The following is a 16,632-nucleotide window of genomic DNA, read 5'->3' on the forward strand; positions in this document are numbered from 1 at the left end:
TCGCGAACGACAACAACAAAAGGGAACGAAGAAAAAGAAGCCACCTCTCTCCGTTGGCCTGTCAAACCGTCTTCTGTGCTGCCACTGGCTTAATGGCCCTCGTTTGGTGCGTCGCGTTTTTCCGGATTTTCGCGTAGAGTTTTCGCTCCGAACCGACCGAATCGTGCCGCAAAGTGTGCGGCCATGTGCCCTTGAGTGGGTGCGCGAAAGAGTTTCGCCGCGGAAGTGTTTTTCAGCACGGAATTGGAACGTTTTTGCAAGTGGAATTTTTACTCCCTTTTGGGTCGTCGTGTGGAAGCAGTGAGGGAGGAGGAGGAGGAGGAGGGTTCTCTTGTGATTTTTTTTCTTCGTCGTGCGGGGGACACGGTCCAGATTTAGACAGACGGTTGTGAAAGTGAAATCGGTGGCAGAATGACACCGCAGCCGCTGGAGCAGGGTGGCGCCGTGACGGCGTTCATCCCGACCGGCCAGGAGATGGCCCCGCGGCAGAATCTGATTCCGCTGGGCAGGTTGATCGATTTTATCATCCAGAGGACGTACCACGAGCTAACGGTACTGGCGGAACTGTAAGTATTTTCCGATTAATGTGGTGTCTTTTGCAACCTTGTAGATTATAATCAATCCCCATAAATGAAAATTTCTTGAAAAAGATATTAAAATTTAAGCAAATTATAAATTTTAATATTTTTGCAAAGATTTCAGAATTTTCTAATCCTTGCAGAAAATGTTTCCTGTTTTTTAGTTGTTTTTTAATGGAATAAAAGATATTAGAATCTATAATTAATTTCAGGCTTTTCAAAATCTCTGCGGAAAAATTTCCCTGTTTTCTATGGAAATCATTTTGCGCGATTTTGATTAAAAAAACCCTAATACTTTCACGATAAAATTTAAGTTTTTTCACTGAAAATTTAAATAAAATCTATTCGAAATTTCTAAACCTTAGATTTGCGTCCAAAAAACATAAAATCAGTTTAAAGAGTTATGATTTTTGAAATAAATATTTGTTTACGTTTTCTAGAATTTATATTTTTAGAACCCCCTTAAGGACTACCCTAATGTGCAAAAATGTGGGCTTGTCTCCTGACCAATTTTGGATAATTTTTAAAATTTCGACTTTCATATGGAATTGGAAAAAAAAAATAAAAAAAGAGTATTTTTAAAAACTTTCAAACCCTGATTTTTTTTTTACTAAGAATAGATATGTTTGAAATGTAATAATGTTCTATGTATAGAGCATTATTGAATTACTTTTAGTTAATTTTTTTTTTCGTAAAATTATTCAAAAAAATATCATGCTTTTTAAATGAGTGATACAAAAATCTTCAGGGTGTTCACTCAAGTCGGGAAATCGGGAAAGTCGGAAATTTCTCTTTTTCAAAATATTTTTAAAATTTTCAATTTAAATTCACGCAATTCTACCTTAACAACTTTAATTAAATTTAAGGTTCCTTTCACTATTTCAATCTATTTGAGAATGAAGCGATTATGTAAGACATTAAAATTCCTAACAAATATTGGATGCATTTGACACAGACTTTCATGACATTTTTTATGCAACGAAAGATTTTTATAATTTTTGTATATCAAACAAGAGGTAACATCTATCTTAAAACAACAACAAAGTTAAAGAAAAGTTCGGAGTTTGTTTTTTTTTGTGGTAAATATTTTAAATTGTTTAACTGAATTCATTAAGTACTCTCCAATATTTATTTTTTTTTACAAATGTATCCCTTGAACTTTCTGTGATTATGGGTAAATTAACTAAATTACTATAGACAAAGCTTGATTTTAGTTTAGCTTGATTTTAAATATCGAATAAAATCCAATCGTTGTTCGTTCTGAAAGAAAAAATCGAAAAAAGTTATTTTTGTTTTGAAAACAAGTAAAAAATATTGCAAAAAAAATCAACTAATTAAACTTACCAAGGAACCATCCATAAACCACGTGGAGACTTTTTTGGAAATATGGAAAATATTGTTGTGAATGTGGGAATGAGAGAGACGAAAAGAATGTCAAAAGGGATTGTGATAATAAGCGGCAGAGATCGCCAAAGTCTAGGTGCTGAGAATCTCGCGACGGAAATAAGGACAATGAAAGCTGGGAGATGACATTTCGGGAATGATTGTTGAAGTCGCGTGAATGTTTGATATTTTTACAACGCTGATAGTAGCGAAACAAAAATGTATTTTTGGAACAATTTCAATTTTATTTAAATATGTTGAAAGTTAAACTATATCTTTTAAGCAAAAATATTACAGAAGCAAACATATATTTACAAAACAAGTAAAATTAATAAAATTTTTATTTTTTTACTTTTTGGTAGAAAACTATTTAAACAATGGTTCATGGTTGAAGGAATTGCAAAACTTACCAAAACAGTTCTGTAATATGAATGCATTTTTCAAAGAACATAAAATTTGATCAAATATAAATAATAAGACTTTTTCTAGTTAAATTATTAAAAAAATTAGAAAATTACAAAATACTTCAATATATTTTGAATATAGAAGGGGCAAGTGTAACAAGCTAAGGAAATGCTCGAAACGTAAAAAAATCTGTCGGATTTTGGTATAATCATCTTATTCCAGGTCTTGACTAAGACTTTGATAGAACAAGTTTTTTAAAAAATCCTGTTTTTTAAAGTAAAAATTGATTTTATTTTTTTTGATTTTCTGTACGTTCTACTCAACTAGTGAGTCAAGGCGAACAACCCGTTGGGGCAAGAGGAACAATGCATGAAACAACATGTTAATTCGCTAACAATTGAACTGTTATCACTTAGATATATCAGATTAGAATGTATTTGAAACGTTTCTTTAATTTTTAGATTAAATAATAATATATTACTAAAAAGTTGATCGTTTTTACGAAAAAAATTATTGCCTAGATGATAAATACTAAATTTTCATAATATCACTATATTTTGTATGGACAATTTTTTTAAACAATTGTTTATCAGTTTTTAAGTACTTTTATGTATTTATTTCTCAATAAAATATGTTGTTGCAGCAATTCGTATTTTTTTTCCATACTAAAAATCCATATGGTACACTTGCCCCACCTGAACAAGATTTTTTAAAAGCTCTCAACAAAAATAACCAAAAGTTAAATCATACTTTGTAATAGGTGCAAGTCATTGGTAGGGACACTACTGATCTAGGAAAATAGCATTTTGATAAAATGAGCCTTAAAACGAACCCTAGGCCTTATTTTGTACTTTCCAAATATTATAAGAAAACAAAGGTTTTGAAAAAAACATCATTAAATCTTATGCCCCGTGGCGTTTACGTCGTTTTGGCGGTTATGTGCTAGTAGAATCAGCTAATTGCATTGCTAGCAACAAATCCTCATACTGGAAATAATCAAAATTGTAAAAAAATACGACCGTACGAGCGATTGTTCCTCTTGCCCCATATGGTCGTCTTGCCCCTCCTTCTCCTATGTTTTTTTTAAGAATGCATTTTGCATTCAAAATTCATTCAAATATGTTTGATTCTCACCTTTTTCTTACACACATCTTGAGAGGATGTTTCACGCACGAAAAAGTTAATATTTATAAAATAAATCACTGCCATCATCGACATTTTGTCCTTTCGAACTAATGTCTTTCAATTGTTGGGCAACATTATCCTTCCTCAATAAAATAAAAAAAAATAAATAAATAAAAAATCCAAAATTTTCCCCCCGCAGCCTGCCGCGCAAGACGGACATGGAGCGCAAGATCGAGATCTACAACTTTTCCGCCAGCACGCGGCAGCTCTTCATCCGGCTGCTGGCCCTCGTCAAGTGGGCCAACTCGGCCTCCAAGGTGGACAAATCGGCCAAGATAATGGCCTTCCTGGACAAGCAATCGCTGCTGTTCATCGACACGGCCGACATGCTGTCGCGGATGGCCCGCGAAACGCTGGTCAACGCCCGGCTGCCGAACTTTCACATTCCGGCCGCCGTCGAGATCCTCACGTCGGGCACGTACTCCCGGTTGCCGTCGATTATACGCGAGCGAATTGTTCCGCCGGATCCGATTACGCCGTCGGAGAAGCGCCAAACGCTGCAGCGACTCAATCAGGTCATTCAGCACCGGCTTGTGACGGGGAATCTGATGCCGCAGTTGCGCAAGTTTAAGATTGAGAATGGGCGCGTTACGTTCAAGGTGGACCACGAGTTCGAGGTGTCGCTGACGGTGATGGGCGACGGGCCGAACATTCCGTGGAGATTGCTGGACATTGACATACTGGTGGAGGATAAGGAAACTGGGGACGGGAAAGCTCTGGTGCACACGCTGCAGGTCAATTACATCCATCAGCTGATTCAGGGTCGCATCGTGGACAGTCCGGACGCGTTGGCTGAGGTGTACAACTGTTTGCACTATTTTTCGCAATCGCTTCAAATGGAGGTGCTTTACACTCAAACGCTGCGATTGATGCGAGATCGCCTCGACGATCACATCCACGTAGACGAGTACATCCCGGGTACGAAACTGACCGTGTCTTACTGGCGCGAACTCACCAACAAAGATCCCAAATCGGAACTCGGCTATCGGCTCATGATTCAGACCGATCAAAACGATTCCGCCAAACAGCTGGCAATTCTGCACATCCCATCGATCGGCAACAAAGAGGTGGACATCGCTGACCGTGCCGTCCGCTCGGACCTTCTCTCGATGGAGCGCCTGCTCGTGCACACAGTCTACGTGCGGTCCCTCTCTCGTCTAGCCGATCTCAAGTCCGAACTGCAGCTCTTCCTGCCAGACGTCGATTATAGCATCCTCGGCACTCCAGCCATGCTAATGGTTCCCATTCTGAACCCTTGCCTGCGCGCCGAGCAAATCTACATCACCGTGGACACGCACACTGGAATGCTACGTTGTCACGTGCCCAAACATCTGGATTGTCCCATCATGGCCGAAATGCAGCACGCGCTCAACAACGATCGCTCGCGACTGCAGCATCTCTTTTCCGAACTACGCTACTGGATCACTCAACGAAGGTGCGAGAAGACGCTGCAGCATTTGCCGGCCACGACGCAGGAACGATTGCCGCTGGTATTTCCGCCGGGGCACGCAATCGAAAAGGTTGGACCGCACAAGGTTTACATCCAGCTGTACCGGCACTCGAATGTTATCCTGATAGTTGAACTCAAGGAGAAGGACTCCAGCCCGAACGAGATGACGTACACGTTCTACCTGGTGCTGGTCAAGCCGTCCTCCGTCGAGGACAGCCAATCACAGGACGCTGAACCCACGACCTCGGTCAGTCAATCCGGACCGGGCTCCGTTCCCCCGGGAGGACCACCCAGCGTTCCAGGACTGTCCTCGTCCGCCGCACATCCTTCGACCTCGTCAAGCGCCACCGAAAACGACGGCATGCCCAAAATGTACCTCAAGGTGCAATCGCTGATCGAGTTTGACACGTTCGTGGCCACGCACGGTCCCGGAACGTACGTGGACGAGCTGGCCGGATCGAAGCGCAAACTGAGCGCCCTCGGCGAAGGTCCCTCGAAGCAGCAGAAGGTCATTTATCCGGCTTACTTCATCCCCGAGTTGGCCCACGTCGTGGCCATGTGCGACGAGAAGCTGCCGTTTGTGGCGTTGGCGAAGGAACTAACGCGCCGTCGGATTCCTCACGGTGGTCTGCAGGTGGAAGCGAACGCCACTTCGTTGGTGCTGAAGCTGTTGACGTTGCCGCAGCCGAAGGCGCCGCTGATGCCGGTTTCGGCGGCTGCTGCTGCAGGGCAACAGGGTGGCCCGGATCAGAAACCGCCGGAACCGAAGCTGGTTAGTGTTCCGCGGATCGAGAAGGATGTGTGGAATGCGTTGCTTCGGCGGTTGCTATCGGTTTCGGTGCGGGCTCAGGTCAACAAGGGTAATCAGACGAGGTTGTGGACCACGGAGTTGGTATTTTACGGCAGTCCGTTGACAAGTGCACATCACAAGGAGCAGGGCATGCGACGGGCAGTTTACCTGCAGTATGACATGTCTCCGGTGGATGCGGTTGATCGCATCGTCGATATGATTCTCAACGATTGGTCCAAGATCGTGTATTTGTACACGTTGGTGCACGACTTCCGCGAGCAGATCGACAAGTATAATCTGCAGAACATCGTGACCATCAAGTCGTACAGCTACACCAGTCTGCTGCTGGCTTACGGTCCAAACAAGGAGGTCAACGTGAACATCTACTGGGACATTGAAGCTAAGGAGTTCAAAATGGTCTTCACCGGAGGAAACAACGCCATCAACGCGCACTCCATGATGCGAGATCAACTCCAGGCGCACCTGAACCACAACTACGATCTTGCCCAGATTGTTCATCTGCTGCACGAAACCTACCAACCGTTGAGCTCAATCGCAAAGCTCCCGATCATCCCACACCTGGCGATTCTGCAGTCTCCGAAAATCCCCGTGCTCTCGTTCTGCATCATTCCCCAGTCGCCGACCCTGCTCCGCATTTCCTTCCAAGGCGTTTACTGCTTGGAGATCCGTTTGCGAGGATCCGGTCTCTGCTCGATCCGGGACGGTGCCTACAGTCGCTTCGATAGAAGTCACGTCGTGGAAGAATTCACGCCCACCCAAGGTCTCAAAGGGTTTCTCTCGAAATATGTGGACGAAACGGCCGTCTACCGGAGACGGTCCCAATCCGAGGACGACAATCCACCGTCTCCCATCACCATGGAAGATCCACACGGTGGCCCAGCCTCGGTCGGATCGACCTTCCTCGGTGGCGGAAACATGCGAGGTCCGCAAAGTCCTCGCGATCCAGGTCTTCGCTTTGCCGCCCCACTCACACCACCTTCCGGTTCAAATCCGCACACTCCAGCCTCACCTCACCCGCAAGGTATGGGCGGAGGTGGCTCCCAGAACCACCCGAACTTCAACATGACCTCACCCCCCGCTCCGCACATGCCACACCCCTCGCCGAGTGGTGGCCTGATGCCGTCATCCCCGCTGAATCCCCAACCCAGCCCGATGGCTCACTCCCCCGGACCGTCCAACATGCCGTACATGGGCGGCCAATCGCACACCGACGGAAGCCCCTTCACGGCGGCACACTCGCCAGCCGCTTCCAACTGGCCCGGATCACCGGGAATGCCGCGGCCATCGCCACGACCAGGCCAAAGCCCGGACCACAAGGCGCAGAGTGAGTATTCTCAAGTGCTTTTTTTATTCATTAGAGATTGATGTGACGGTCGTAACTTCTTCTTCTTCCAGCTCCACACCACAACACTTCGCGCGTTCTGCCGGCTCGCTCCTGGGCCGGTGCCATCCCGACGCTGCTGACGCACGAGGCTCTCGATACGTTGTGCCGCGCAACGGCCCACCCCCAGAAGGAGATCCCGGGGCCGGAGTTGAGCCCGCTGGAGCGGTTCCTCGGGTCGGTGTTTATGCGGCGCCAGCTGCAGCGGATCATCCACCAGGAGGAGAATGTGAGTTTGCCGAGGGTGATGGGGGTAGAATGTGATTTTTCAATTTGATGTTTTTGTTTCTTCAGCAGCTCCAGGCCATCACGTCGAACGAGCCCGGTGTGGTGCTGTTCAAGGCGGACAATCTGCAGTACCAGGTGTTCCTGAACCCGAACCACATGCAGTCGCTGCACATGAAGGTCAGCCAGGCGCCGCAGATGGCGCCGACGATGGACGGAAAGCCACCGTACCAGTGGTCTCCGGAAGACCTGCAGGTTCTGGAGCAGTTCTTCGACCAGCGAGTGGCCGCCCCTCCGTACCGCCCTGCCGTCGTGACCAGTTTTACCCGCATGTTGAACCTGTCGGCGCAGGTCATGAAGGACATGATGCAAATCATGCGGCTCGACCTGATGCCGGAGATGGGCCAGGGCAACAAGTGGAACGTGCAATTCATCCTACGGATGCCACCGTCCGCCACTCCGATCGTCCCCGTCGGAACCACCACCATCCTATCGCATCGCCAAAAGATCCTCTTCTTCATCCAAATCACGCGCGTCCCGTACCTGCCCAACATGGAGTGGAAGGACTGCGTTACGATGCTGCTTCCGATGGTGTACGACATGACCGTCAACCACACCCAGCTCGCGGAACGACGCGAACAGAACGTCCCCCAGCTGACGAGCGCCGTGAGTGCGCACCTGCGACGATTCGCCGAGTGCACCGTTCTGCCACCGGGCGAATGTTCCCTCTTTCCGGCCGTGCGTGACCTGCTCATGAACCTGACCCTGCCGAACGAGCAACCTCCGCCCGGGCAGATGCCCAACCAGGTAAGATGGACGCCAACCCACTTTTGTGCAGCAAAAACTAACTCAATTGATCTCCCTCAGATTGGCCCGATGGGTGCGATGCCGCCGGGAGGTCCCGGACAGATAGCGCCCTCGCCCGTCGGTTCCAGCCCGAATCCGATGATGCACTCGCCGATGCAGATGGGCGGAGCCGGTGGGCAGCAATACGCGGGAATGGCCGGTGCTGGGCCGGGAGGACCGGGCCAGGGTGGAGCCGGAGGACCGAATTAGGAGGGCGGGGCAGGGTAAGTGTTATTTATTTTGATGATGGAGGGTGCAGATTGTGCTGAAGATCTTGGTTTCTGTGTCCCTGCGAGGGGGTTATTTTTTGCTTCCGAGAATCCGAGATGTTTGAGCGGATCGAGAAGGTCAAGTTTAATTAAGTAAACTAAACATGAATAATCAAAATGTGAGAAACCATTAAAGAAGAGCAAATTTCTTGATATAGAGGATTTATTTTTGTAAGTGAAAATAATGAGAAATCCTTCCTTTATGATTTGATAATATTTGCTTTGCATTGTTCAACAACATTTTTAAGAGATACATTTGGGTCATTATCTGCCAACTCACACGAAATTGGAAAAGGTTGCCCCGATCCCTGTCCGATTTGCGTGAAACTTTGTCTTAAAGACCCTAATTACGAATTTACGACGGTACGACCACTTTAATTTTGGAACACTGGAAAAAAGACAGCCTAAATAAGGAGCGGCCGTGGCTTACTGGTCACTGTGTTCGCTTTGTAAGCGAATGGTCCTGGGTTCGATTCCCATCTGCTCCCAATGAGAAAGTATAGGAAATATAAATCTTGAAAACTCTGAACATGAACGAAAAATCAAAGTCGCTCGAGTCGGGGTTCGATCCCCCGTCCTTTGGATTGGTAAGCAAAAATGCTAACCACTATGCCTTCGCGACTTGGTGAGCTATGACTGGAATTAGGAATACTGTTACTATCAACTATATACGCGCTGGGTCCTTGTCCATTTGACAAGGGTTCGGAAGTTCTAAATAACGTTTGAATCCGATTGGTCCAAACGTTCTTCAGGGCGGGGCTTGTCGATAAAGCTGAAGTACCTCGCGCTCGGCTAGCCAGCGTAGAAATGGGTCACCGAAGCTCGGCAGAGCTAACACCTTCCAAATTGCCTATGCGAGTTATTTGCATGTATAGAATGTAGATCCAAAAATACATGGAAACAACTCAATTTGTAAGAAGCGACCGCGTGGTCCCGTTTGGTCGGTTGCACACACACACACTGGAAAAAAGACAGCCTAAAATGGTGATGATTTGGAAAATTGTTGTCAAATGAACTTTCTTGTAAAATTGAACGCACGATTTGTTTGCGTATCATTTCAAAATAACATATTTTTGGCCAAACAAATTACAAAAACGGGTTTAAAACCTCTGCAATAACCCAGAGATGCCATGTCTTCATTACAAAAAAAAGTCAAGCAAAAAAAAAAAATAATAAAAAAAAGGTCAAGCAAACATAAACAAAACCAAACCTACCGAGCCACGTAGCCTAGTGGTAACGCTTCCGCCTCGTAAGCGGTAGATCGGGGATCAAATCCCGGCTCGGACCAACACAACTGGTGATCTTTTTCCCTTCTGGATTCGATTGCTTAGTAAAGGGAAGGTAGTGTATCGTCACAAACTGGACCTTATCACGACACCTTAGGGAGGCGACCTATGGAATGTTAACATTAACCTTACCATGTTAACATTAAGTTGAGAAAGAAACTGCCACTGAATCCGCTTTGTAAATGCCGGCCCCGATACTCTTCAAGGGTGTTCCCCTCAGGAACTGGGAAAGATTTACTTTACTTAAACATAAACAAAACGCTGACAAGCATCAAAAATGCCTGAGTGGCCACTCAAGTCGGGAAATCGGGAAATTGAGCATGAGCATGAGCATGGTTACTCAAGTCGGGAAATCGGGAAATTGAGCATGAGCATGAGCATGAGCATGGTTGACTGCCAATGAGCTGCTACTCCGTTATCGACAGATCAGCTGAAGTTAAACAATGAATCAAAAATGATCAGTGGGAGCCAACCATCCGTTCACTGTTTAACCTCTGAAGATCTCTACTTTATTAGTCAATACCGGCGCCCTCCCAAGAAGCCTGCAGTTCAACGAAAGGGAGGAATGTTAGTCCGATAGTTGAAGTTGCAGACTCATCAAGCACATAGTTTTTCGCTATATACTTGTTGATACCGCTTGAGACCGTTGAATCCACAGCATCTCCTTCAAGCATCACGTGATTAATTTTTTTTTTGGGTTAGTAGGATAAGGTATTGGCTTTTCGATGCCTCCCGAGCTACGACGCTATGGGGAGGACTTTCAAACAGACCCGTCGGCGAGCCTTCCGAGCAACGATGCTATGGGAAGGTCTTTCTGGTTAACACACAAAATCACTCACACACAGTTATTTTGCTCCACTATTAACTCAACGATCCAAATTGTCAGTGCGTCTTTCGATCATTATATAGAAATGGCTTTTTCACCGCAAAAAAATAAAACCTTATTCGAAAAATTTAAACACAATCCACCCGACGCCGTGCCTTCCGATCAACGATGATATAGGAAGGGCTTTGAAAATCACAACAGAAATCACTTTTCACTTCGAATATTTTTTACGACCACGCGCTTCCTTTGTTCAATTATGCCTGATGACGCTGCATTTTCAGAGGGCAATCATCTCCTCGCAGCGCACAATACACGACAAAAAAATGCGAAACAAAAGGCACACACAAAAAAAATCACTTTTCACTCCGAATATTTTTTACGACCACGCGCTTCCTTTGTTCAATTATGCCTGATGACGCTGCATTTTCAGAGGGCATTCGTCTCCTCGCAGCGCACAATACACGACAAAAAATGCGAAACAAAAGGCACACACAAAAAAAATCACTTTTCACTCCGAATATTTTTTACGACCACGCGCTTCCTTTGTTCAATTATGCCTGATGACGCTGCATTTTCAGAGGGCATTCGTCTCCTCGCAGCGCACAATACACGACAAAAAATGCGAAACAAAAGGCACACAAAAAAAATCACTTTTCACTCCGAATATTTTTTTACGACCACGCGCTTCCTTTGTTCAATTATGCCTGATGACGCTGCATTTTCAGTGGACAATCTTCTCCTCGCAGCGCACAATACACGACAAAAAATGCGAAACGAAAGGCACACACAAAAAAAAATCACTTTTCACTCCGAATATTTTTTTACGACCACGCGCTTCCTTTGTTCAATTATGCCTGATGACGCTGCATTTTCAGAGGGCAATCTTCTCCTCGCAGCAAAAAATACACGACAAAAATGTGAAACAAAAGGCACACACAAAAAAAAATCACTTTTCACTCCGAATATTTTTTACGACCACGCGCTTCCTTTGTTCAATTATGCCTGATGACGCTGCATTTTCAGAGGGCATTCGTCTCCTCGCAGCGCACAATACACGACAAAAAATGCGAAACGAAAGGCACACACAAAAAAAAATCACTTTTCACTTCGAATATTTTTTACGACCACGCGCTTCCTTTGTTCAATTATGCCTGATGACGCTGCATTTTCAGAGGGCAATCTTCTCCTCGCAGCGCACAATACACGACAAAAAATGCGAAACAAAAGGCACACACAAAAAAAAATCACTTTTCACTCCGAATATTTTTTTACGACCACGCGCTTCCTTTGTTCAATTATGCCTGATGACGCTGCATTTTCAGAGGGCAATCTTCTCCTCGCAGCAAAAAATACACGACAAAAATGTGAAACAAAAGGCACACACAAAAAAAAATCACTTTTCACTCCGAATATTTTTTACGACCACGCGCTTCCTTTGTTCAATTATGCCTGATGACGCTGCATTTTCAGTGGACAATCTTCTCCTCGCAGCGCACAATACACGACAAAAAATGCGAAACGAAAGGCACACACAAAAAAAAATCACTTTTCACTCCGAATATTTTTTTACGACCACGCGCTTCCTTTGTTCAATTATGCCTGATGACGCTGCATTTTCAGAGGGCAATCTTCTCCTCGCAGCAAAAAATACACGACAAAAATGTGAAACAAAAGGCACACACAAAAAAAAATCACTTTTCACTCCGAATATTTTTTACGACCACGCGCTTCCTTTGTTCAATTATGCCTGATGACGCTGCATTTTCAGTGGACAATCTTCTCCTCGCAGCGCACAATACACGACAAAAAATGCGAAACGAAAGGCACACACAAAAAAAAATCACTTTTCACTCCGAATATTTTTTTACGACCACGCGCTTCCTTTGTTCAATTATGCCTGATGACGCTGCATTTTCAGAGGGCAATCTTCTCCTCGCAGCAAAAAATACACGACAAAAATGTGAAACAAAAGGCACACACAAAAAAAAAATCACTTTTCACTCCGAATATTTTTTACGACCACGCGCTTCCTTTGTTCAATTATGCCTGATGACGCTGCATTTTCAGAGGGCATTCGTCTCCTCGCAGCGCACAATACACGACAAAAAATGCGAAACAAAAGGCACACAAAAAAAATCACTTTTCACTCCGAATATTTTTTTTACGACCACGCGCTTCCTTTGTTCAATTATGCCTGATGACGCTGCATTTTCAGTGGACAATCTTCTCCTCGCAGCGCACAATACACGACAAAAAATGCGAAACGAAAGGCACACACAAAAAAAAATCACTTTTCACTCCGAATATTTTTTTACGACCACGCGCTTCCTTTGTTCAATTATGCCTGATGACGCTGCATTTTCAGAGGGCAATCTTCTCCTCGCAGCAAAAAATACACGACAAAAATGTGAAACAAAAGGCACACACAAAAAAAAATCACTTTTCACTCCGAATATTTTTTACGACCACGCGCTTCCTTTGTTCAATTATGCCTGATGACGCTGCATTTTCAGAGGGCATTCGTCTCCTCGCAGCGCACAATACACGACAAAAAATGCGAAACGAAAGGCACACACAAAAAAAAATCACTTTTCACTTCGAATATTTTTTACGACCACCAAGTCGGGAAATCGGGAAATTCGGGAAAAAGTCGGCCATTTTAAATAATAAATAAAATCTTTGTGGTTTTATCTTTCCATAGCCGACCGTCTAAGATAATCAATCTAATCGTAAATAAATCACAAATAAACGGGAATAGTCTCAACAGCAGCATCCGATTGCTTGCCTTGTGAATAAGACATCACCCTATTAAACAAAACTTATCGATAATTTGGGTCACATCATCATCTTCTATGATGAATCCTGGCCATTACCATTCCCTGCTAAAAAAATCCAAGTAGAAGTAGTTTTTCGGCACACGCGGCGGTGTGGATATCGTATAGAACCCACCCTTGGTAGCAGCCTGTGCTAACTAACATTCCCGTCCCATCCCTTCGAGATCTACAAACTGACATGGTGGGCGCCGTTGGTGGCCAACGACTGTTACCTATCTGCAGCAGTTCTAGTTTTGATGATCTTGATGTTTTATCTTTTCATTGCATTCATGCATGTTGTTGATAACTGGAGTTTTTTTTAAGGTCCAATACACCAAATTTTCTGTTTTTTGCTTTTTGGGTGTTTTTTAATACCCCTGACTTAAGGCGGTTTCAAAAACACCCAAAAAGCAAAAACTGGAAATTTGGTTTATTGGACCTTTAAAAAAAAAAAAAAAACTCAAGATAAGAGAAACATCATGTTGGGACTTATGATCGGTTGTGCTGATAGGTTATTACGGTAATGTTCAGCAACGGAGAAGGACAATCATGGGTGGTCTCTCATGCTCATGCTCATGCTAAAAAAGTCGGCAATTTTAAATAATTTTTCCATATGTTCAATTTTCTCAAACTTTTTTGTGAGTTTTGTAAAAAAACTAAGAGTTATTAACTATAGATAAAATTATTATTATTGGTTCCATTTTCAATTTTTTTCAGGAATTTATTTTCTCACTTTTTCTAAAATGTTCAATGATTTGTTTTTATTTTTTTTTTTGAAATTTTGTTCGATGGTTGAATTGATTTTTTTTATTAATAGTTCTAGAGCAATTCCAGCTCAAATCAGGATTTTTTCTGGTACTTTTGTACCCGACCCTCTCCGATTTCAATGAAATTTTGTAGACATGTTATCCTAGGCCTATATAAGTCATTTTTGTGTATATGGAGCCAATAGTACTCGAGGATAACATTTGAGAAGGGCGTAAGGTATTTAAGGTATTTAAGGTCTATTTAAGGTTCTGGATAAGTCGGGGAAAAGTCTGGAAAATGCCAAAAGTTTAATTTTTAATAGCGCAATTCCAGCTCAAATCAGGAATTTTTTCGGTACTTTTGTACCCGACCCTTTCCGATTTCAATGAAACTTTGTAGACATGTTATCCTAGGCCTATTTAAGCCATTTTTGTGTATATGGAGCCAATTGTACTCGAAAATAACATTTGAGAAGGGTGTAAGTTATTTAAATATGGCAAGCTTATGGGAAATTGGACGAGCTTTTCGGTAAAAATATTTACGTGACTGAAAAATCAAGTCTGTCGTATCGAAATTGCCAAAAACCACCGAAAACCTATTTATTCGACATTTTATTTCTTTAAACCGCTATATCTTTCCAAGGATTGGACATAGGACAATGGTCAATATGGAGACTTTTATGTAAAATTGTCTGGCGAATCAATTCCCACTATCGGTTTTTAAAAGTTTTGATGTTTAGACAACTTTTCAAAAAAAAAAAAAACAATTTTAGTAAATGATTTTTGTATTTTTTTAGGAGAGACATACCATCCTACATTTCAGTAACAACATTTCAAAAGGGTGAAACCCACAATCCTGCCGTTTCGGGAAAACCAACATTCAAAATTTTGCAATTTCGATCAATTCCTATTTCCACAAAAAAGCATGAAAACCATCAATTTTGTCAAAACGTAATAGAAAATAGCAATAATTTCATCATAGAGAGCAATTTGAAATTAATTAAGGTGTTTTTGCTATTAAAAATTGAGAAAAAGAAATTACGCCTTTTTGAAGAGCGTGCCTACATTTTCGCCCCACCGTATTCGCCACCCACCCAACCAAAACAACGGTATCGCCCGTCAGGTTACGCCAAAAAGCAGAAGTAAACAACCGATTCGCCCTTTTGTGTTTTTTTTTTAATTTTTCGGGTTTTTAAGGAAAAAAGTGGTTAAACAACTATTTTATCATTGTGAAACGTTACAGTCAGTGATAGTACAGTGATATTTGCAACCTCAAAAAATGGGTCTAGAAAGCCTTCAGAAGGAGTCCGATTCAGCCCAAGAATCGTTGAGCAAGGATCACGGCTATGATACACAGTAAGTAGCAAGTTGGTTTGAGGATGTGGTCTATATTGAAGTGACGTTCCTTGGGGTGTCCCCGCCGGAAGTGGGAGACATGGCAGCTGACGACTAGGCCACCCCGCGACACCATCCTGCCTTCTCAATCTTTGCATAGCTTCAATGGTTACGGAGGCGATGATTTTGTACGGTATTCCCGGATGTCCCAAGAACCGACCTTCATGTCTAGATTGTGAAACCAGACCAGATCCGATACTACAATAATTGAAATTAAAAAAGTTATGTATTTGGGATCATACAAATATGTGTTTTTGTTGTGGAATTGTGGTCAGAGACATCAGAAACATACATTTTGATCCATTTTGAGGATTGTCAGGTTAAAATTCACTAAATTGTAACGAAAATTTAGTGTTTCTAAATATACGTCGGAACTTGCAGAAAACACTACATTCGCCCCTCGTGATTGGGGAAAATACAAGGGCGGAAACTTAATTTGGTTTGTTTTGATTGATGTTGTTGATTAGCCCTTTTGGTTTTTTGCTTGTAAAACTACTTATTTTCGGAATTTTGAGATGTTGGAGGGTGTTTCAGAATCAGTTTTGTTCGCTACATGATTCTGACGAAAATCCAGTTTGTTTACATCTGAGGGTTTCGCCCTTTTGAAAAGTTGTTACTGATTTTTTGTCTTTGACCACTTTTTGATGCGATGCAAAGGCTTTGAGTTACAGTAATTTTATTTTCAAATTACAAAATACAAAAATATTTAAATAACTTACGCCCTTCTCAAATGTTCTTTTCGGGTAGAATTGGCTCCATATACACAAAAATGGCGTAGGATAACATGTCGGGTACAAAAGTACCAGAAAAATTCCTGATTTGAGCTGGAATTGCTCAACAACGTTGTCAAGCGTCTTGAAAAATTGTTACAGGTAATTATTCCAATAATCACAAACTTTTCTGGGACACAAGTACGACAATTTAACTGAAAAAGCATACTCAACGTGTTTGTTCGGAGTTTTATGCGAATCCGTCGTGAAACAACTTACTTTTCCTGTCATTCTCGAACGATGAAATGGCCTACTTTTCTTTA

General features: G+C 43.1%; 2 protein-coding genes across 3 annotated transcripts in view; both read left to right on the forward strand.

Annotated features, from left to right (window-relative positions):
* The first annotated feature begins 59 nt into the window (after nucleotides 1-59).
* Nucleotides 60-8,686, forward strand: LOC120424829 (mediator of RNA polymerase II transcription subunit 14). Of its 2 annotated transcripts, XM_039589057.2 has the most exons (5): nucleotides 61-566; nucleotides 3,691-7,136; nucleotides 7,208-7,422; nucleotides 7,488-8,225; nucleotides 8,286-8,686. In XM_039589057.2, exons 1-5 carry the CDS (start codon nucleotides 412-414, stop codon nucleotides 8,472-8,474), a joined length of 4,743 nt encoding a protein of 1,580 aa, XP_039444991.1. In that variant the 5' UTR covers nucleotides 61-411; the 3' UTR covers nucleotides 8,475-8,686. The 2 variants fall into 2 exon arrangements, with proteins under 2 accessions (XP_039444990.1, XP_039444991.1); XM_039589056.1 differs by having other exon boundaries at nucleotides 60-566; nucleotides 7,491-8,686.
* Nucleotides 8,354-16,632, forward strand: part of LOC120424836 (cytochrome P450 4c21-like) — a 112,175-nt gene continuing 103,896 nt past the window's right edge. The window contains exon 1 of the mRNA XM_039589065.2: nucleotides 8,354-8,488. The gene's annotated coding sequence lies outside the window, so the exon portion shown is untranslated. The remainder of the gene's footprint in view (nucleotides 8,489-16,632) is intronic.

Source organism: Culex pipiens, chromosome 3, assembly GCF_016801865.2.
Source record: "Culex pipiens pallens isolate TS chromosome 3, TS_CPP_V2, whole genome shotgun sequence".
NCBI classification, from domain to species: domain Eukaryota; kingdom Metazoa; phylum Arthropoda; class Insecta; order Diptera; family Culicidae; genus Culex; species Culex pipiens.

Coding starts and splice junctions, on each gene's coding strand:
- LOC120424829 (XM_039589056.1), top strand. CDS start 412: ATGACACCGCAGCCGCTGGAGCAGGGTGGCGCCGTGACGGCGTTCATC. Junction 567..3,690: donor CTAACGGTACTGGCGGAACT/GTAAGTATTTTC, acceptor TTCCCCCCGCAG/CCTGCCGCGCAAGACGGACA. Junction 7,423..7,490: donor TCATCCACCAGGAGGAGAAT/GTGAGTTTGCCG, acceptor TTTCTTCAGCAG/CTCCAGGCCATCACGTCGAA.